The sequence below is a fragment of the Vulpes lagopus genome, chromosome 24, assembly GCF_018345385.1.
Source record: "Vulpes lagopus strain Blue_001 chromosome 24, ASM1834538v1, whole genome shotgun sequence".
In the NCBI taxonomy this organism is placed as follows: Eukaryota; Metazoa; Chordata; class Mammalia; order Carnivora; family Canidae; genus Vulpes; species Vulpes lagopus.
The window spans coordinates 8264465-8287374 of record NC_054847.1 but is presented as its reverse complement, the minus strand read 5'-3'; the positions used below and the strand labels follow the sequence as shown (position 1 = coordinate 8287374).

The following is a 22910-nucleotide window of genomic DNA, read 5'->3' as shown; positions in this document are numbered from 1 at the left end:
TGCCTGGGTGGCTTAGCAGTTAGTGTCTGCCTTCTGCTCAGGACGTGATCCTGGAGCCCCGGGATCGAGTCCCACACTGGGCTCCCTGTAGGGAGCCTGCTTCTCCCTCTGCCTGTGTCCCTGCCTCTCTCTCTGTGTCTCTCGTGAATAAATAAATAAAATCTTAAAAAAAAAAAGAGAGAGAGAGAGAGACAGAGAATTGCTTACTAGAACTAGTAAGACTAGAATTGTCTTACTAGAACATCTCCAGGGATTTTTGTTCACTACTAATCCCCAGTGCTGGACACATAGCAGGTATGAACATGTATGGTTCTTAAAAAAATTTTTTTTTAAGATTTTATTTATTTGAGAGAGAGAGAGAGAGAGAGAGAGCACAAACGGTGGGGGGCGGGGGTAGTTAGAGGGGCAGAGGGAAAGGGAGAAGCAGACTCCCTGCAGGGAGCCCAACTTGGCGCTCAATCCCAGGATGTTGGGATCATGACCTGGGCTGAAGGCAGATGCTTAACCAACTGAGCCACCCGGGATCTCCTGACTTTTTGTAGTTGTTTATATATTACCTCTTCAGGTAATCAAATTGAAGAAATAAAAAGGAAAAGGTTACCAGAAGATCATAAACAATGAGCCAGGTGAGCAATCTATGCCTTTATAGGGCTGCTTCTACCTTAACATCAAATCAGGCAAAGTACAAATCTGCAAGGTAAGAAACAGATACACAATTTGCACTTACTAAACTCAACATTTTTTTATTTGGTTTTATTTTTATTTTTTTTATTTTTTATACCAGGGATGCACTGGCACTGATATGTTTTTTTCAAACGCTAATTAGAAAAAAACCCGCCACGGTGTTTATCATCTAGCTAAGTGTTAAAGCAGAAATAGAAGAAATTGCACATTCCTTCAGGAGAAAAAAATTGCCTGTGATTATCCTGTATCACTGCCAAAAGCATCCGAATAGTTTCTCTTGTAGATGGACAACTTGGCTGTTTCCTTGGTTCTTCTGCAAACGTCCCGCTTCCCCCCAGACCAGCATCACGGCACTTCCCTCTGGAATACTCGAATCACAGAAGAGGCTGTGAATGAAGCTGCCGGACAGCAGCAGCGTTACTCCCGGCACATTTGCTACGGAAACTATGTTTGGCAAGTATCAAATGTCTGAATTTCTTTTCCTGGGCATCAGGGAGTTGACAGGATTTATTTATAACGGGAGGTTCTAAAATTGGTCCCTTATCAACACAGAGAGTAGTAGCTTCCACAATACGGCTGCAGATTCATTTCCTTCTGTTAACACCACCAGAAGCACAGCAGGCCCAGAGGGCCGTGGTAAGCAACTTAATTATAAATCAGACCGGCCCCTGGGAGGGGAGCAAATGGTAGATACGTCGAGAGACGGTCTCTGGATCAGTGGGGCTGCACCTCCTGACCCAACAGAAGCCCCGATGCTCCACACAGTTTTGGTGTTTTGGTTTTGTTTGTTTTTAAGAGGAAAAAGGTTAGAAGTATATCACCTGGGTATAACTTGAAAAATATTTCAAATATTTTTTTTTAAGATTTTATTTATTTATTCATGATAGTCACACACAGAGGCAGAGACACAGGCAGAGGGAGAAGCAGGCTCCATGCAGGGAGCCTGACGTGGGATTCGATCCCGGGTCTCCAGGATCGCGCCCTGGGCCAAAGGCAGGTGCTAAACCGCTGCGCCACCCAGGGATCCCTTGAAAAATATTTCAAAAAAAAAAAAACTTTCCAAATGCCGAGATTTACTAATTAAAAGAGAAAAATGCCCCGTATTCTAGGCCCAGTGTTGACTTTGTGCTTATAATGCAGGCCTCATGAACAAAAAATAAAACCTACAGTGGGGCATCTGGGTGGCTCAGTTGGTTAAGCGTCCAGCTTTTGATTTCAGCTCAGATCGTGATCTCAGGGTCCTGGGATCGAGCCCCGTGTCAGGCTCCACGCTCAGCATGGATTCTCTCTCAAATAAATAAACTAAATTAAACCTAAATGAGCACAGAGAATACAAAATAGGAAACAATCCACATGCCATGGACTAAGGATTGTGTTTGAGAGTAAAGTAAAGCTCTCCCTGGTGAATCACTGGCCTCTGCTTCTGAAACCGATCATACATTATACATTAACTGAATTTAAATAAAAGTTTCTAAAAAAAGCAAAAAAAAAAAAAAAAAAAAAAGCAAAGGTCTCTTGCACGAAATTTCCTTTTTCAATAGAGCCATCTGATTCTCATATCCACTGCAAACAGCAAATTAATAAAACTATACCCACAAATTACCCTAAGCTATGCTTATAACTTCATTAGTCATAATGCAGGCAGTTCATAAACTAAAAGCTTTCAAGCATCACGTCAGCAGTCTCTTGTGTTGTTAGGGAGGTGAAATCCTCTGGTAAATATATTTTTCAACGATAGCAATGGTCCAAAGGACATTATTAACACCCAGTTGACCAAGAGTCATTTGATAGTGGCAGTTTGTCTTCTCTAATGGTCTAGAAATTGGTGGCGGTGTGGCGGTGGTGATGTGTGCGTGTGTGTAAAAGGATGCTTCTCAGGAAGGTCTTTAAAAAAAATATGCCAACATTAGGGTATAAATCCCTTTAATTATCTTGCATTCTTGTCTGTCGCTTTAAGTGAAAGGAGTGGAGCGTAGACTCTGAGTGTTTGGGACCTACTGCCACCTACTGTCACGGTGCTTTCAATGCCCGCCAATTTGCCTCCTGTGCCTGCCCCAGCGCCCCATTTCTTTCTCCGCTTCAAAAGCCAGCAGGCCTCGTAGGTTCAGGACTTTTGCACCTTTCCCTTTTTCCACTGCCACCCACAACGTGGCATTCTTGCTCCGCCCGTGGGAGGGGAACCTGAAGGGCTTGAGTCGGCCTTATCCATTCGCTCACCATATACAATCTCTGGGCTTCAGTTTTCCCCTCTGTTAGACTGAAAAGACCCACTTCATTAGGGTTGTTTTTCTGATTAAATAAGTTACTATATTTTCTTTATATTTATGTATGTATGTATGTATGTATGTATTTAAAGGTTTTATTTATTTATTCATGAGAGAGAGAGGTGCAGAGACACAGGCAGAGGGAGAAGCAGGCCCCATGCAGGGAGCCTGACATGGACTCCATCCCAGGTCTCCAGGATCAGGCCCTGGGCTGAAGGCGGCGCTAAACTGCTGAGCCACCTGGGCTGCCCTATTTATTTATTTTTAAAATATTTATTTATTTATTCATGAGAGACACAGCAGAGACAGAGGGAGAGGGAGAAGCAGGCTCCCTGTGGGGGAGCCCCATATGGGACTCGATCCTGGGACCCCGGGATCACGCCCTGAGCTGGAGGCAGGCGCTCAACCACTGAGCCAGCCACTCAGGTGCCCCTATTTAAAATTCTTACAATGATATCTGCTCTGACGCATGGAAATACTGAGTAAATGTTAAGTATTATCACATACCTCACATTATGTTGAAAATAGACCATTTTACTTTCCCTTTTGCAGTCAGAAGGCATAAGTTGGGGGGCCTGGGACAATTTGAGCTATTGTGTTGACAGGTCTGTTCTGGATAAAAAAGTTCTTTGAAAATATTTTCACCCAGTGTATCCTTTGTCTTCTCATTCTTTTAACAGTATATTAACTAAAAGAGTGAATTCCAAATTTTAATTAAGTTCAATTTATCAATTTTTTTATTTTATAGATCAGGCTTCTGGTGTCATGTCTAAGAGGCCTGTGCCTAACACCAGGTCATAAAGATTTTGTCCTATGTTTTCTTTCTTCTTCTTCTTCTTCTTTTTTTTTTTTTAAGATTTTTGTTTATTTATTCATGAGAGACACACAGAGAGAGGCAGAGACATAGGCAGAGGGAGAAGCAGGCTCCATGCAGCGGGGAGCCCGACGTGGGACTCGATCCATCCCAGGACCCCAGGATCACACCCTGAGCCAAAGGCAGACGCTCAACCATGAAGCTACCCAGGTGTCCCTGTCCTATGTTTTCTTCTAAAAATCATTTAGTTACATTTAGGTTTATGACCCATTTTGAATTAATTTTTGCAGAAAGCGTGAAATCAGTGCTTCCTAACATCCAAGTCATTTGTAAATGTTCATCATTTGTTAACATTGATCTGGAATGAGATTTTCTGTATTTCATTTTTTCAAAAAAATTTTTATTTTTTAGTATTCTCTATACTCAACATGGGGCTTGAACTCATAACCCCAAGATCAAGAGTCGCATGCACCACTGACTAAGCCAGCCGGGAGTCCCCATACTTCACTTTCTGAAACGTCTTTGCACAAAGATAGACACTGTCAAGTGCTGATATCAATCCCCAAACATGATTTTGAGGGTATTCCTCCCTTGGAAGGCATTTGTAGAATTCTTTTAGCTTCTCATCTTGTTATTTCCCTTTAGCATGTCCTTTGTTACACTTCAGTTAATCACCTGCAGTTAAGACAGAAGTTGGGGGCCCTGGGTGGCTCAGTAGTTGAGCATCTGCCTTTGACTGAGGGCGTGATCCCGGGGTCCTGGGATTGAGTCCCGGGACCGAGTCCTACATCAGGCTTCCTGCAGGGAGCCTGCTTTTCCCTCTGCCTCTCTCTCTGTGTGTTTCTCATGAATAAATAAATAAATATTTAAAAAAAGATTTTATTTATTTATTCATGAGAGGGAGGGAGAGAGAGAGAGAGGCAGAGACACAGGCAGAGGGAGAAACAGGCTCCATGCAGGAAGCCTGACGTGGGACTCGATCAGGCCCTGGGCTGAAGGCGGTGCTAAACCGCTGAGCCACCTGGGCTGCCCAATAAAATATATTTTAAAAAAACACAGAAGTTTGCGATCCCACAGTTAAATGGATTTTGAAATATGGACATCAAAAAAGAAAAAGAAAAAGAAAAAGAAATACAGACATCTCCTTTCCACTTGATTGGAGGTCTGAAGAACACTCCTGGAATTGTAGTTTGAGGTTGGAAAATAGATCTACTGCAAATTTGTGTGGGTACGGAGATTGCACTTTTATGAACTTTTGGCAGCACAGCAGGTATCAGTGTGATGTTTCCTGCATTGAAATGTTAATCGTCAAAATGACATAAGTGCCATCTACGTTTCAAATACAAGTGGTGCTTTGCCTTGGAATTCTAAGTTTAATTTATTGACTTAAATTCATCAAGTCTGCAGTCAAAGCTACTCAATGTTCAGTAATGGTTGAGGGAGGTTTTTTTTTTTTCATTCAGAAATTTGCAGCTTTGGCCCTGAATTCAGAAAGTCTCAATAAAACTTTATCACTAGTACACCGTCCAACTGCTGTGCGGTAAGACGAGTCAGGATATTTAGCTTCTCTTTCTGTCAAAAATTACATGGATGGTTAAGTCCACAAGAATAAATGAAGGACGTCAGGTACCCTATTGGTTCAGTAATACACGATGGGTTCACATATTTTCTGATAAATTCCTGCTGATGAATAATCCAGTGAACAGGCTTTAAACACCTTATCATTTCGCAAACTGTAAATCTGCAAATGTTCATTTGTTAACATTGATCTGGAACGAGATTTACAAATGCAGTTTGTTCAATGAAGCCTGTTTCCGTTGCACACATAGTTTTCCACCACACCTTGTGGTTGTGGCACATCTTGGAAGATTCCACTTCAGGTTGTATTAATTTTTTCTCAACTTTGAAAATATTTTTGTGGGGCACCTGAGTGGCTCAGTCAGTTAAGCATCTGCCTTCAGCTCAGGTCATGATCCTGGGAGTCCTGGGATCAAGCGCCTCATCAGGCTTCCTGCTCAGCGGTGGGTGGGGGGGGGTAGGGGTGTGTGTGTCTGCTCCCTCTGCCCCTCATCCCGCTCATGATCTCTTTCTTGCTCTCTCAAATAAGTAAGATCTTTAACAAAAAAAATTTTTTTGTTAATAGTTGCTCCACACTGACTACTCATAGAGTCTATAGAGTCTAATTCTTTAGTCATTTCTAGGGTGACAAACCATTCCAATTAGCCTGGGACCAGGGAGGTTCTCGCCACATGGGACCTCCAGTATTAAACCAGAAATGTTCTGGACAAACTGGGATGAATTGGTCACTCTAGCACTTCAAATTGGCATTGACTTCTTGAATAATCAACTGAGCAGTTATCAGTAACATCGGTTAAGTCTTCAGGAGCTAAGGAAAATTTTATTCAAAATCATCTGCCTTGTTTTTGACTACACGATGTTGCTCCTTTAACTCTTCACGCAACTGTTCTCACTGAAAGGCCAATAATATGTATGTATTTAAGTAAACTCTATGTTCAACGTGGGGCTTGGACTTACAACGCCAAGATCAAGAGTCGCATGTTCCATGGACTAAGCCAGCCAGGTGCCCCAAAAGGCCAACAGTTTTAAAAAGCTTATTTTAGGGTGCCTGGGCGGCTCAGTCGGTTGAGTATCTGACTCTAGATTTTGGCTCAGGCCATGATCTCAGGGTTGTGAGATTGAGCCTGTTGAGTTCCATGCTGAGTGTGGAACCTGCTTAAGATCATCTCTCGCCCTCTACCTCTGCTACCCCCACATCTTGCTCACACACTCTAAAAATAAAAAGTCTATTTTATCTGGACACATTTCCTCAGCTGCTGCAAACAGAATTTAATTACCTCATCACTGGTAAAGGGCTTTCCTTGCTTGGGTAACAAATAAGTCACTTGGGAACTTTAGTTATTATCTCATTCTTATTTTTTTGGACAAGAAATTACATCCTGAGATACTCCATCCAAAATATTCTGACACTTTCGGCTGTTGCTGTCCTGTGAGCTGAGGACGCTATAATGAATGCTTAATCTGCTAATGTCAACACACACTATACTCTTTAAAACAGTTTATTTAAAAATCTGATGTGTCAACTCAGTGTTTTCCACCAACTCAGGGAGCAGAGACCTTCACAGGCTTCACAATCTCCTGTTGAGGTGCTGCCTTCGTAGGAGCCTCCGCAGCACCACCGCCGTCTTCTTAGATGCCTGCTTAGCTTCTTTTTGCTTCCTTGGCAGTCCTGATGGCTGCTTCTCCTTGAGTCTTCCTAACTTCAGATTTCGGATTCCTCCTGTGATGGTCCTCTGGAATTTGACTGCACAGCGGTTCTTTTCTTTTGAATTTCTCCAGACTGTCCTTTTTTGTGTTTTCTTCTGTAGAGGGCAGCCTAGTTTATCTGCTGACGATCCCTCTTGGAAAGGAATACCGACTCAAATTTTGCATTAAGAACTCGGAAAGCCTCCCCCTTGGTCCTGGCACAGTGCCTCCCACATCCGGGGTGTATCTTGGACTCACTGAAACTGCATAGCTTGACTTTTGTGGCTGCAGCAGCTGGGAAGAAGGAAAGATGTAGAGAAAAGGGCACAGCTGGAGCATCACTGCAAAACACAGTGCTGTGCTAATTTGATAACGATATAATCTGGGGGATCCCTGGGTGGCTCAGTGGTTTAGGGCCTACCTTCGGCCCAGGATCAAGTCCTGCATCGGGCTCCCTGCATGGAGCCTGCTTCTCCCTCTGCTTGTGTCTTTGCCTCTCCCAGGATCATGATCTGAGCCGAAGGCAGATGCTTATCTCTCATGAATAAATAAATCTTTAAAAAACCCCACCATAATCTGCACTCCACTGTGATCCTCAGTATGACATTTGAAGTCCACTTTTGGATATGAACTGCTAATAAAAATACATAAAATTTGTGGCACCCCCGAAACATGTAGCACTCAAAGTACTTCGATCTGAGACTGCATCACTACAATTCGTGGTGCAGTCCTGGGCAGTGCTAAATAGAGGACCACATAGGGTCTCTATTGTGCTGAACTCCTGTAGCACAAAACCGGCCATAAACAACATATAAATGTGACTGTGTTCCAATAAACCTTTATTTAGGAACACTAAGCTTTGCATTTCATGTAATTTTCATTTGCTCTGAACTTTTTTTTTCCCCTTGAAAACGTAAAATCACAACAGGCAGGGCCAGAGGTGGTCCACAGAACGGCCCATGACATAGTCCGGTTTGGGCTGCAGGATTATTTCTGCCTACTAAAGTGAAAAAAAAATTATGTACAATATACACACACTTCTGAACTAAAGGATAGTAGCCACCTGCATCACAGTCACAGCATGGGGACAGCTTCCCGGAGTCAGTCCTGGAACAAGAGCCTTTGTGGCAGGACACTGATAATTTGTAATTCCGATCAGCATAGTCAATCTGAATTTCCAGTTCATGCCATTCATCAGCCAGGGTTCCAGTTTCCAGTCACAGTTACCAGTTGCCTTGGACATGGTTGCACTATATTCCAAATACTCCTGGCAACAGAAAACCTCATTTCACACTGGTTTGCTCACTTGCCTCTCTATGGCAGATATACAGCCTGAAATGATCTGACTCTAGTTGAGCCTTCTCTGTGGATCAATTCCTTTTTTCCTTTAGCTCTTTGATTATATACAATAGCAACACATACTTTTGCTTCCATATACTCAAATGCTTATCTTCTCATTTAAAAAATCAATTTTTACAATCAGTCATATAGATTATACTTTTGAATTGTACTTTTTATTATTTTTTAAAGATTTTACTCTTGAAACGTACGAAGAGAGGGAGAAAGACACACACAGAGGGAGAAGCAGGTGCCCAGCAGGGAGCCTGATGTGGGACGGGATCCTGGGACCAAGATCACGCTCTGAGCCAGAGGCATGCCCAACTGATGAGCCACTTAGGCATCCCTGTACCCTTTTTAGCTTATTTGCTCCATATTACAAAATTTTATATTTTACTGGCCGAGACTTTCCACTCAATTCATCTGATTTTCTCACTAGAAAATCTGAAAATCAAAAATCACACCACCTTGATGAATTTTCTTAAAGATCCTAATCTAGTCCATAGGAGATTCTCTTTATAAAAATCACAGAATTTCAGCTCTACTTCTTACAAATAACCATGGCCATGACATGCTAAAGATGGAATCAGCCTCCCTCCCAACTCCAAGTTTAATTTACACATTAAGTGATGACAAATGTACCATGCCTAAGTGAGGTGGATGGGTAGCTGTCTGGAAGAGGGAAATACTCATCTTGCTATATAAACATGTGAGTGTGAGAGCATGTGCCCTTTTGGGAGATAAATGTGAGGCTGCAATGACACGCTTCCCTGGTGCTTTACCAGAAGGGGAAACCAGAGGGACCTCCAGATCCACAATGTTGAGAAATGGCTTAAAAAGGGGAAGTTGTTATTCATTCAACAAATACATACTGGACATATTCTATGTCAGGTATCATTCTAGAGGTAAAATCTGCTCTTCATATATACTTGAAATAAGTTCTCATTTGCATTTTATATCAGAGCACCTAGCCTACTACCTATTAAAGATTTAACAAATACCTGAAAGAAAAAAAATGTTTAGTGGCAATGGGCATTTTAAATAAATCTAGATTAGCTAAAGAGAAACACATTTTAAGGATATTTAAAATACTTGAGAAAGCAAAAACCTATTTACTCCAAGACACTCAAGTCCTTAAAATGGAGTATTACTGAGCCATAAAAAAGAACAAAATCTTTTGCCATTTGCAACATGGATGGAACTAGAGTTATTATGCTAAGCAAAGTCAGTCAGAGAAAGACAAATATCACACAATTTCACTAATATGTGGAATTTAAGAAACAAAAGAGCAAAAAGAAAAAAAAATGGGGGCAAATCAAGAAATAGACTCTTAACAATAGGGAATCAACCAATGATTATTGGAGGGGAAGGGAGGGGTTGGAGGGATGGGAGAGGTGAGAAGGATTAAGCAGTGCACTTGCTGTGATGAACACCCAGGTAATGTACAGAAGTGCTGAATCACTATATTGTACACCTGAAACTATATATAACACTGTATGTGAACTACACTGGAATTTAAAACTTAAAAAACAAAAAGATACTCGACTTCCACCTGCATACACATTGTAGAAAAAGTTTATTTTCTGGTCACTGATTCTTCAAATACAATTCCATATCTATGATACAGACACAAAAATATCGTTATTAAATCTTGCTATCCCACCAAAAATAAACATGTGGTAAAAGTGATCACATACATATACTTGAACTGCCCTCTCACTCTCCAGGTATTAGAACTTCAATTCCAACCATACAACACTGAACTGCCCTCATGGTTTAAAGGTGCACGCCTAACAGAGAACCATGTGGTCAAACAAGATTTTATTTTATTTGATGGTAACAACAAAAACTGCAGTAAATGGTGACTTTTCTATCCAGGCAAGTTAACTAAAGATAGCTGGAATCCGCAAAGGAATCTAGAGACCAGGACAAAGAGGCAGCATGAGCTCAGCTACTGTAAACTATGCATCTGTGCATTTCAGCAACGGCAGGTAAGCCAGCTACTGACTGCTTTCCGTACGGACTTGAACTGACAGTTTTTCCTCCAAGAATCTGGTCAATGGTTGCATTCCACTGCTAGTTAAATACAAAGAATCAGCCCTCACAATAAAACCACATTTTCCAGAAGAAATATACATTTAGAATCACTGATTGCTTTTTCTTCGTCTTTTTTTCCTTGAACATGTAGGTGTTTGAGTCTCTTGTGTTTCTTCTTTTACACCAGGTACGGGCTGTTTAAAAACTATTTCATTATCTTCATCATCAACATTTATTTTAGCTGCTTCAGATTTTCGTTTCTCCAAAAATGCTGGTGTACAAACTGGTGTGGAGCCCTGGATTCAACGAGTAACAAGTGATAATACAGAAACATAGGAAGGTATTAGGAATGGGTTTAACCTTCCCACCCCCCTTATCACCTGCCCTGTACTTTTACAATTTGTCCTGTGTTTTCTAGGCATGTTTATTCCTTTCAGTGATACAGCTGCACATAAGAGAGGTTTGGCGCTTATCAAACTTAGTATGGAAGTTTACAATGAACTAGAATGTAACATGCCCCATTATAGGGTATTAGGTTAAAAACTGTCTTACATTTATAAAGACAGTGGCCTCATTTCCCCCTACTGACATAGTTACTTTGCTAAAATTAGTTACAATGCAATAAATTCACAATAACTTTTGCTAACCTCACTATATTTGCTCAGTCACCAGTAAGGACTTACCAAAACAAACACAAGGTTAAACCTGAAATTTTAATAAAATGAAAGCAGCACAAACTTGCTTTTCCTTTTCTTTAATACGGGTACCTGGGTGGCGGCTCACTTAGTTAAGTCTCTGCCTTTAGTTCAGGTCATGACCCTGGGGCTCTGTGATGGAGCCCCAAGTCGGGCTCCCTGCTTGGTGGCGGCGGGGTGCGTGCTGCCCAATGTTTGTGTTCACTTTCCCTGTCTCTCTCTCATATCTGTGTCTCCGTTTTTTTTTTTTTTTTTTTTTAAGAGGTGCATCCTTAAGTATCTAGGGGTGAAAAGTTAGCACAAGACCGCAGGAGTGGGTCTCAGGTTAGGAGTGAAAATCAAATCCACAACATACCGTGGCTCACTCAGCACGTTTTTTTTTTTTTTTAAATGAACTTTTTAAAAAAAAGATTATTTATTTATTTATAGAGACAGAGAGAGAGAAAGGCAGAGACACAGGCAGAGGGAGAAGCAGGCTCCATGCAGAGAGCCTGACGGGGGACTCCATCCCAGGTCTCCAGGATCATGCCCTGGGCTGCAGGCAGCGCTAAACCGCTGCGCCACCAGGGCTGCCCTATGTCTCCCTCTTTTAAGCAAATAAAATCTTAGAAGAATTATTTACTAATTTATTTTAAAAGTAATCTCTAGGGACGCCTGGGTGGCTCTGCAATTGAACATCTGCCTTTGGCTTGGGTCGTGATCCCGCAGTCCTTGGATCGAGTCCTGCCATCGGGCTTCTTGCATGAAGCCTGCTTCTCACTCTGCCTGTGTCTCTGCCTCTATGTCTCATGAATAAATAAATAAAATCTAAAAAAAAAAAAAAAAAAAAGGAATCTGTATACCCAACATGGGGCCTGAACTCATGACCCTGAGATTAAGAGTCCCACATTCTACCAACTGAGCCAGCCAGGTGCCCCAGCTTTTCCTCTTTCAAATCATTTCTGTAATACCTCACTTCCCAGCATACTGTAGACTTTTACCTGGCTATCCACGGTCTTCTCAGGAGTGGTAGTAGTACGTGAACTCTTTTTCTTCTTCTTCTTTTTCGATAAGACCTTCAATAAATTTTAAGAGAGAAACTTCATCATCTGCCTATTTATCAGCAATAAATAAATCTTGAATCTATTTCCCCATTTATCTTTCCCCAATATCTGGCATGTAGGGGATGCCTGGGTGGCTCAGCAGTTGGGCGTCTGCCTTTGGTCCAGGATGTGATCCTGGAGTCCCAGGATTGGGTCCCATGTCGGGCTCCTTACATGGAGCCTGTTTCTTTCTCTGCCCCCCTCTCTCTGTCTCTCTCATGAATAAACAAAACCTTAAAAACAAAACAAAACAAACCCCTACACCTGCATCCCAATGTTTATAGCAACGACATCCACAATAGCCAAACTGTGGAAGGAGCCTCGGTGTCCATCGGAAAGATGAATGGATAAAGAATGGTCTATATATACAATGGAATATTAGTCATTAGAAACGATGAATACCCATCGTTTGCTTCAGTGGATGGAACTGGAGGGTATTATGCTGACTGAAGTAAGTCAAGTGGAGAAGAACAAACATTATACGGTTTCATTCATATGGGGAATATAAAAGGTAGTGAGAGGGATTAAAGGGGAAAGGAGAGAAAATGAGTGGGAAAAATCAGAGAGAGTGACAAAACATGAGAGACTCCTAACTCTGGGAAATGAACAAGGAGTAGTGGAAGGGGAGGTGGGCGGGGGGATGGGGTGACTGGGTGATGGGCACTTGATGGGATGAGCACTGGGTGATATGCTATATGTTGGCAAGTCGAACTCTAATAAAAAAATATACAAAAATAAGTCTGGCATGTAGTATGATAATTAAAATTTTACCTGGCTATCTGTAGGCTTCTGAAGACCAGTGTTTGAAGCATTTTTTTCCTTTTTATGTAAAATCTAAACAAACAAAGAAATGAACTGGTAGTCTCACATATTTGCATTTTTAAATTACCATTAGATCCTTACACGTTATCAGTAAATCTTCTCCAAATAACACAGCATTTTAACTTAAAAAGCAAAACCACAACCTTAAGGGCAAAACTGTAAGAGGGGCCTAACTAAGGAATGGGCTCGGGCTATGAAGGCTGAATGGGGCCCAAACCTTGGGCTGCCCTAATTCAGAATTAGATAATGAAGCAGGGCTGCTTCCACACAAAGCAGCAAATGGGCAAGCAGAGGGGCATTTCTGGCATGCCTGTTTTCCAGCTTCATTGTCCCAGTTCCCACGTGGTTCCCATGGGTCCCTGGAACAGTGACACATGCTCTTTTCACACGTACAGTATGTTTGGGATTTGAGCAAAAAAGCAATTACTAGAACTGGGCCCAGGGAGGGTAGCTAAATTTCCAGTTGCTGGATAAGGTTAAAAGATCTAATAAACTCAGAAATAGATGCCATCTCCCACCAACTAAGTAGTTTTTTGGAAATAAGCTGAGAGGGCCTATAGAAGACTCCAAATCAATCTCAAGACTTAGTCAAGGGAAAAAAGGTCTTCACCTATATTGGCCACACCTTAATGACCTATACTCTTGCTTTGCAGTAAAAACCACACAGCTCTCCTCCACTAATGACGAGGAGGAAAGACTCCACAAGGTCTCCTTATTCAACCAGCAAGGAAATAAGAACTGGATAAAAACTCTTTGCTAACTCATTTTCATTCAAGTCGTCTTGTTATATATTTCAAATCACGAGAATTTTGCAAATGAGCTAACCCCTTTCAATGGTCTCCTTTTCTGCATAATGGAGTTAACAGGATCTTGTTCTAACAAATTTTTATTTATTCATTTGAAAGAGCTTGAGTAGGGAGAGGAGAGGAGAGGAAGAGAGAAGCAGACTCCCCACTGGGCAGGGAGTTTGCTTCTCCATCTCCCTCCTGCCCTCCCAACTTGTGCTCTCTCAAATAAATAAGATCTTTAGGGGGAAAAAAGAACCCACAATGCAATGTTTCAAAATTTAGGCAAAGCCTAGCATGGGATAAACACCGGGCTAGACCATTTATGCATAAAGCCATAAACATGTTACAACTAATGAGGTACAAAACCCACCCCCAAGAAAAAAAAATACAAAAACATTTCGTGAAAGAATATTTACCAGCGAAGGAAAATCATAATCAATTCCCTTTTTAGCTAATTTCTTCCTGAGTAATTTTTCCTTCTTTTTAAAACGTTCCTCCATCCGTAGCTTTTGAAGAAGTGTCCGATTTTGATTATACCGTTTCACTGCTGGATATGATGGCTTTTTAAATGGAATATACCACTCTCTAAAAAGTTCTTCATGTACTTTTTCAGGCGGTATAAAATGACCTATATTTCAAAGAAAGAAAAAGTTTTCAACCAACTGGAAGGAAGATTTTAAGGTTTTCACCACTGTCATTCCCCTCATATCATAATCAAGAGGATGTGTCTCCCATTTACAGGGAAAAGACTGAAACAACAAAGTGGGAATCTAAAAGAAAGGCTTAAAAAAAAATAAAAATAAAAGAAAGGCTTATAGCCAATAATTATTATTACGTATTTATTTATTAAATGCCAAGAACTGTTCCAGGAGCTAGAAACAGGTTAGCGAACAAGATGAGTCCTATAAAAGGAATGTCTTGGTGGTGGCAAGTCTCTGGGATTCCTGAAGCTACTAGGATCTCAGGCTGTGTGACCTGCTGTAGCAGAAGGAATTACTCCCCAGCTCATCTCCTCTGCATACCTCTCCAGAACTAAGCCAGCTTACTGCTTATCTCCAGCTCTCTTCTTAGGGGCACTTTTAAGCTATGGAAGCACACTGGGACCATATGCAAGGCAGGCCAAAACCCTTGGCATCATCCTCAAACAATAACGGATGGGGAGTTGGTAGGTAAATTCCCTATTTCCCTTGCCTGTCAATTCGGAATAATTCTGTCTCCCGTGTTACCTGGCAGGATGGAGCCCAGCTCCCTAAGAAGTAATGTGCTTGCTAATCTACCCTCAATGCTTTGGTCTCACTTCTCTACTCCCTATCAGTATTTTCCTGGGCTCACCTAAAAAATACGTCACTTCTGTTAAAAAAAAAAAAAAAAGACAATGTGGCTAACCTCCTATCAGAGTTCAGGATCTTTTCTGTGGTTTTTCAAAGTCAGATACAGCACAGCACTGATCCTACCCATGTGGACCCTTGACACATTTTAGGTCACCTATTTGGTCCATTTCCTCTTGGGAAGAGCCATGCTTTCTATGTGTGAAATGAACCCATGACCTCAATGAGGCTACTGGGATTCTCTGTCACAGCAACAGGAACCGAGAGAGAGAGGATACTTGGGCAGCTCGTCAGCTACATGAACTGACGTGTGTGGCTTGGGCACGTGGTATGGTCAAACACTCCACAAATGGCACGGAGAAGGCAAACTTAACTGCCTCCAGAGGCACCCAACTGCAGATAGGGATGCTTTGGGAATGCAAAGTGAGCAGCTCCACTTTCTGCAAGATAGACTCATCTGGTGTTGTTTCTCTACTCCTTATGGCTTCGCCTGTGGAAGAGCTGCAGCCAATGTCATTTAGATGGATTCTCAAATGTGATTTCTTGCCTTTAATGTCATCCTTTTTTTTTTTTTTAAAAAAGATTTTATTTACTTATTTGAGAGAGAGAGATGAGAGTGTGTGCACGCACGCATGGGAGCATGATCGGGGGTGAGGAGTATAAACAGAACAGACTCCCCACTGAGTGGGGAGCCAGATGTGGGGCTTGATCTCAGGACCCTGGGATCATGACCTGAGCTAAAGGCAGATGCCTAACTGACTGAACCACCCAGGTGCCCCATCTTTATAATGTTATCTTATCTAGAACCTATTAATGGCTTCCCACTACCCTCAGGATATATTCTAAACTCCCAGATTTTTAAGGCCTTTAATAACCTGACCTCTTGCTATTCTCCTCACATTCCTTCACAACCAAATAAGTTACTGTTAGTTGCCTCCCGCTATGCATATGCTATCTCATCAAGCCAGGGATGGTAATTCCCTTCCCCTGGCTCATTCCTATCTCATCTTCAGATTTCAACTTAAATGATGCTTCTTTAAGGAAGCCTTCCATATCCCATTAGTGATGAGTTGGCTGCTCTTCCAATGTAGTACCTTGTCCCAATTCCATCTTAGAATAAAAACAGCTCTTACTCTACAAGATTTTAAAATTCCAACTAGAATCTGTCTAGAAAATGCACTCGTATCTTTGCACTTAAATACTTAAGAGAATCATCCCAGAGATGAAGTGGGACAGCCAAGCAGGTAAGCAATCTGTCATTCACAGCACAGCCATGCACCAGCACCAGGCGTCCACTCAGTCCCACGGTAAGAGAAGAGCACTTACACTGTAAAAGCCTTTCACCAAAAAGGTAGTTGTTCATTGTGTCAGCAACTATCTTGGCAACATCTTCAGATGCGAACTCCACAAAGGCATAGCCTTTACTATTTCCAGTCTGCAATGGAAAACCCACCACAAACAGTTGATTAAATTCTACCAGATCATCAAAGTTCTAAAATGCCATTAATTTAGCCCTATTGTCTATTAACATTACACCTTTAATTCTAACTTCAATGCACAGTGCAGGGACTGTATCAGGAATAGGTAAGATCCGGTATCCATGGCCGGCTGAATCAGAAAAGCATACAACTCTTAATCTCAGGGTTGTGAGTCTGAGCCCCACACCGGGTGTAGAGATTACGTAGAAATAAAATATATTTGAAAATAAAATACATTAAAAAAAAAAAAAAGAAAGAAAAACAAAAGGATCCAAAATGTCTGAACATGCTGTTGAAGTATCCCTGGAATTTTGATTACATGATTAATACATTACTACTGCAGCTGGAATTTACTACACAAAGGAAATCTGGTAGGGCCCACAGTCCTTTATACATTACCAATTTCATTGAAAGCCACCTTATTCATGTATTAACAATGCCCAGCAGATAGTGCAATGCTTTGCAAAGAATACAGGTAGTCCTAATCTCACTTTATACATAAGAACTGGGAAGAAACTAACTCTCCTCAGTGTTGCCTAGTTAATCAATAAAATGATGTGTTCATTTTCATGCCAATGAATGATCTTTGTAATTTTTTATAAGATTTTATTTATTTGACACAGAGAGGGAGAGTGCACGATCAGGGGGGGTGGAAGGGAGCCTGACCAGGGGCTCGATCCCAGGACCGCAGGATGTGACCCGAGCTGAAGGCAGACGTTCAACCACCGAGCCACCCAGGTGCCCCTCATCTTCATAACTGATAGTAAAGGGACACTGCCAACATCTTCTGAAACACACGTTCTAGATTCCTGCCCTCAGCACATTATAACGTGGATTTTCTCACCTATTTTAATAATAAGAGCATGGGTTCTGGAGTCCAAAAGCCCAGGTTTGGATCCCAGCTGTGACAATTAGGTAAGTACTGTTAAGCCTCAGTTTTTTCATTCTATTCAATGGGGACAAAAGAACCACTCTCACAGGCTTGCTATGAAGAAATAATTCAGGATCCCTGGATGGCTCAGCGGTTTAGTGCCTGCCTTCAGCCCAGGATGTGATCCTGGAGACCAGGGATCGAGTCCCACGTCAGGCTCCCTGCATGGAGCCTGCTTCTGTCTCTGCCTGTGTCTCTGCCTCTCTGTGTAAATAATTCATAAGCACTCCACACAACGTCAAGTACACAAATGTTCATGTAGTAACAAAATATGCCATCTCCAAATATGCTATGTTGGCATAAGGATAATTTTGAGCTGAAGGCAACTGGGAAGTAGTAGATAACAGAAAAGCTCTTTGCCCCCTGCCATTTGCCCAAAAGCAGGACATAAATTTACAGTGCCCCGGCCAGAGAACCTAGGATGGTAGTAGAACAACTCTCCTCCTTTACAGTTCCAATTATTAGCAACAAAAGCAGTACTGCATAATTTTGCATTAAACATATCTTTTGATATGGATCAAAACCGGTGATGCAATTATGGAAATAGGAAAGCACTCAATGACCAGGAGGCACATTTCTAGCACTAGTGGTGCCATGAACTAGCACATTGTTTAGCTATCTGCAAAAAGAGGATTTTGGTAAAAATTTATATGTCCCCAAATCCTTTATAATTCCATCTTTTAATAGAGAGGGGAAAATGGTAGAGTTGAAGAGACAAGCTGTGAAATCCAATTACTGTATCACAGGATATAAACCTTCTGAAAAGAGATGTGAAAATACGTATCAAGTGACTAAAACAAAGAAAACAAAACAAAACCCAAAAAAGCCAGGGGCTCCTGGCTGGCTCAGTTGATAGAGCATGTGACTCTTGATCTCAGGGTTGTAAGCTTGAGCCCCATGTTGGATTTAGAGATTACAATAAATAATAAACAAAAAAGAAGAGCCAAACACTTTTACGTATTTTACCTAAGTAAACCCAGAATGTTGAAGTATTGAGCAAACAGTCAAAATTGGGGTGAGTCAGGAAGGTGGCAACTTTATCATGCAACAACAATGCTGGAAATGGTAAATTTTAGTGCATTTCTTTAAGAAGCAAACTTCCTATAAGACAACTGACCTGAAATCTTCAAAAAAGCCAGTATCAAGAAAAGAAAGAACAAGCAAAAAAGGGCAAGAGGATTGTTCTAGATATGCTGGAGAGCTAGAACCAAATACAATACATGAACCTTAATTGGATTCCAGAATGGGTAGGGAAAAAAAATAGCTAAAGACATTTTGGGACTACTGGGGATGTATGCAGATGGGAGAAGTACATCATAGACTATTATATACTGTGGTTATGGAGAAAAATGTCTTATTCTTAAATTTACAATGAAGTGTTAAAGTAGTACGACTATCACTTTCTTCAAAAGCCTCAGCAAGGGCAGCCTGGGTGGCTCAGTAGTTTAGCGCCGCCTTTGGTCCAGGGGAGACCTGGGATCGAGTCCCAGGTTGGGCTTGCTGTATGGAGCCTGCTTCTCCCTCTGCCTGTGTCTCTGGCCTCTCTCTGTCTCTCATGAATAAATAAATGAAACTTTAAAAAACAAAAAACAGAAGACTCAGCAAAACAAAAAAATATATTCTTGAGGACAAACAGAGATGAAACTAAATGTTAACAGGTGAATCCAGGCAATAGGATGTTCATCACACTATTCTATCTGCCCTAAATATTTTCAAACATTAAACTGGGGAAAACAATGACTATATTGCAATCTAGGAAAACATTTACAAAATATTTTTAAAATTTATTTTTAATTAAAAATTTTTAAAGATTTCGTTTATTCATTCAAGAAAGACACACAGGGAGCCCGATGCGGAACTTCCCTGAACTCCGGAATCACATCCCAAGCCGAAGGCAAATGCCCAATCACTGAGACACCCAGGAATCCCTCATTACAAAATAATGTCCCGGGGATCCCTGGGTGGCGCAGCGGTTTAGTGCCTGTCTTTGGCCCAGGGCGCGATCCTGGAGACCCGGGATCGAATCGCACGTCGGGCTCCCGGTGCATGGAGCCTGCTTCTCCCTCTGCCTGTGTCTCTGCCTCTCTGTGTGACTATCATAAATAAATAAAAATTAAAAACAAACAAACAAACAAAAAAACCCAAAATAATGTCCCAGAAAATGGAGAAAAAAGTTTTCAGGAAAGACAGTTAAGAAAGGGCAAAACACACAAACAGGCAATTCACCTAAGATCGCGTTCTAATGGCCAACACACACATAATGTGATACTAAATGTCACAGAATAAGGTAGGTACAAAAATCTCAATGATTCTATACTCAGTGGCTCTGAGAATCTTCTTAAAGCAGTAGTTTTCAAACCCAAAACGCAACCTTTTAGAGAGCAACAAAACTGGGACGCCTGGGTGGGTCAGCAGTTTAGTGCTTGCCTTAGGCGTGATCCTGGAGTCCTGGAATCGAGTCCCAGGTTGGGCTCACTGCATGGAGTCTGCTTCTCCCTCTGCCTATATCTCTGCCTCTCTCTCTGTGTATCTCATGAATAAATAAATAAAATCTTAAAAAGCATCAAAATCAATTTAGTGAGAAGATGAAAAAAACCTGAAAAGTACTGCCTTCTATGATTTATTTCAATTATGTTTACACACATATATGTGTGTGTAGGCTTGTACTATAAAACTTATTTCTTATAATGGGTCCAAAATCTGAAAAATACTGTTTTAGAAAAATATGCCTATACCAGCACAAAGAATGTTCCTAGCAGTTTCACCTGTAACAGAAAAATTGTAAAAAACCCCAAACAAACAAAAACCCTAACATTCAATAAAAAGGGGGATACTTTAATATATTCAAGCAAAAGGGATCCCTGGGTAGCTCAGCAGTTTAGCCCTTGCCTTCGGCCCAGGGCGTGATCCTGGAGTCCCAGGATCAAGTCCCACATCAGGCTCCCTGCACGGAGCCTGCTATTCCCTCTGTGTCTCTCATGAATAAAAAAAAATAAGTGAAATCTTAAAAAATATATATATATTCAAGCAAAAGAACACAGCGATGACAACAAATGTACTCGAATTATGCAAACACAGTCCAAAAGATTGTTAATGAAAAAATCGAGTTAAAGAATGATAAAATACTGACTTAAATATACAATATATATTCTTTCATGAACGTGTAGTAAAAAAAAACAGAGTAACAAAAATCACTGGATTCATGAATTCTCTGGACATGGGGAAAAAGTGAAGAGGATTGGGGAAGGGTACAAAAGTGACTTCAATCCTACTTACGAAACAAGTATGAAATCAAGTTGACATTTTATAAAAATGGTGGATTACTGAATAGCCGTTAAATACTCCAGCGTACTTACGTTTAAAATACCTCACCCACATGTTACGCAACCATTATAAATAGGCAAATGGAAAAACAAGGGGGAGGAACACAGACAAAATCTTATTTTGCTTAGGATAAGAAATACTAGGGCATTTTATTTATTTATTTTTAATTTTATTTTTTTACTAGGGCATTTTATTTTATTTTATTATTTATTTATTTATTAAAAGATTTATTTTTATTTATTTATGATAGACATAGAGAGAGAGAGAGAGGCAGAGACCCAGGCAGAGGGAGAAGCAGGCTCCATGCAGGGAGCCCGACGCGGGACTCGGTCCCGGGTCTCCAGGATCACGCCCTGGGCTGCAGGCGGCGCCAAACCGCTGCGCCACCCGGGCTGACCCCGACCTCCCTTTGTGAAATAAGCTGCGCGAAACGCTAATACAGGACCACCCTCTGTAAGCGGTAAAAACTTACATACTTGTAAGAAATACCACCATCTACTTCGGTCTTACCCTTTTACTTCTGGACAGCCTGAACCTTGTAACAGTGCCAAACTGGGAGAAGTAGGCCCGGATCTGGGTCTCATAAAGTGCTGGAGGTAAGTGGCCCACGTAGATCACGCCGGGGGTCAGTTTTTCTTTCTCCTTTTGCTGAGGACACAGAGACCAGACAAACGCAATTCTCAATGATGATAACGTACGCGCCACCTTGCAACACGATGTGCAAAAACCCCTGCTTCTCAGGCCGAAACCCAAGATCAGAAACCTGCCCTGTATTCCCACGTCCACGGCAGCAGAGGAGCCAGAGGCCCTCCGGGCCGCGCGGACCCGTGCCCCGCCCCCCCCTCCAGGCCGCGCGGACCCGTGCCCCGCCCCCCCCCAGCGCCGCAGCCCCCCCCCGGCCCTTCCGTCCGGAGCGGCGACTCCTCCCTTTCCCAAACGTGTATTTCATGCCTCAGGGAGAGGCAAGTGCGACTTGCCGCCACGGGCCCGTCGCCGGTCAGCCCGGGGAACTCGGCAAGCCCCGCCCTTCCGAGGCCGCAACCCCGCAGCCGGCCCCGCCGCCCGCCCCCGGGACACCCCGGTCAGCGGTCACAGCTCGCGGGGCCCGCGGCCGCCCGCCCCCCGCAGCTCCGGCGCGAGCTGCCCGGGGGCTGCCCACCTGCGCCGCTCGCCGGCGAGCCTGCGTCACCTCCTTCCGAAACTTGGCCTCCTGCTGCGGGTCCAGCGACAGGAACGGCTTGGCAGGGCCTGCGAACGCCGCCATGGCGACCGGCCACCCAGCCGGAGGGCTCCACGCGGCGCCGCCGGAAACGGCCGCCCTCGGCGCCTCCAAGGCGGAAGCGGAGGCGGCGCGCATGCGCGGCAGGCGCGGGGGGGGCGGGGCCTGGGCGGGGCCGGAGCGGGCTCGGGCGCCCCCTGCTGGCCTGGCGAGCCCCGCAGTCCTGCCGCCTCCGGAACGGCGGGCGGTAGCTGGTGGCGCCTACCGTGCGGCCAGTTTCTGGGAGAGGCTTGAAAATATATAAGCCCCAAACAACATCCGTGCCCTTGAGGTATTGCTGATCATTCTTTAATTATTTGTTTATTTTCTTCCTTTCACGCAGGCACTTTTTAAAGCCCACACAGCGCCCTCGTGTTGCTGTCGTTAGGAGGTCTAGAGGCTGCTTGGGGGGCCGGTGCAGGGAGCCACAGCCCCGTGCGGGACAGGCACGCTGGTGACCACCGAGGGCCTCCCGGGACGGGCCGTGTTTGAGTAGAGGCCTGAAGGCTGGGGAGCCGCGTGGGAGCACCTGGAAGCTCAGGGTGCAGGTAGGGGGACCCCCCGCGCAGTGTCCTTAGAGCTGCGCAGAGAGAACGGGAGGGGGGGGGGGGAGTTCCACGGCTCTTACCTGAAGGCTTAAAGCTTGGGTTTTATTGCAAACACAAGGAGACGCGAGGGTTTTATTTCAAGATTTTTTTTTTAAAGACTTTATTTATTCATGAGAGACACAGAGAGAGAGAGAGGCAGAGAGAGAAACAGGCTCCAGGCAGGGAGCCCGACGCGGGACTCGATCCCGGGTCTCC

General features: G+C 42.9%; 1 protein-coding gene and 1 pseudogene across 1 annotated transcript; both read right to left on the bottom strand.

Moving 5' to 3' along the window:
- Positions 1 to 6864: 6864 nt before the first annotated feature.
- On the bottom strand, positions 6865 to 8269 carry LOC121482118 (annotated as a pseudogene).
- Positions 8270 to 9923: 1654 nt separating this feature from the next.
- NIFK (nucleolar protein interacting with the FHA domain of MKI67) lies at positions 9924 to 22176 on the bottom strand. The gene is made up of 7 exons (XM_041739266.1): positions 22009 to 22176; positions 21360 to 21497; positions 16443 to 16551; positions 14205 to 14416; positions 12950 to 13012; positions 12077 to 12151; positions 9924 to 10697 (listed from the first exon to the last, which is right to left on the bottom strand). The coding sequence occupies exons 1-7, from the start codon at positions 22111 to 22113 to the stop codon at positions 10509 to 10511; spliced, it is 891 nt and encodes a 296-aa protein (XP_041595200.1). The 5' UTR covers positions 22114 to 22176; the 3' UTR covers positions 9924 to 10508.
- Between the last annotated feature and the right edge of the window lie 734 nt (positions 22177 to 22910).

Excerpts from the sequence above, each read along its gene's own strand:
- NIFK (XM_041739266.1), bottom strand. The coding sequence starts at position 22,113 with ATGGCGGCGTTCGCAGGCCCTGCCAAGCCGTTCCTGTCGCTGGACCCG. Across the intron at positions 16,552-21,359 it reads GGCTGTCCAGAAGTAAAAGG|ACTGGAAATAGTAAAGGCTA; the intron begins GTAAGACCGAAG and ends TTTCCATTGCAG. Across the intron at positions 12,152-12,949 it reads AGAAGCCTACAGATAGCCAG|GTCTTATCGAAAAAGAAGAA; the intron begins GTAAAATTTTAA and ends AATTTATTGAAG.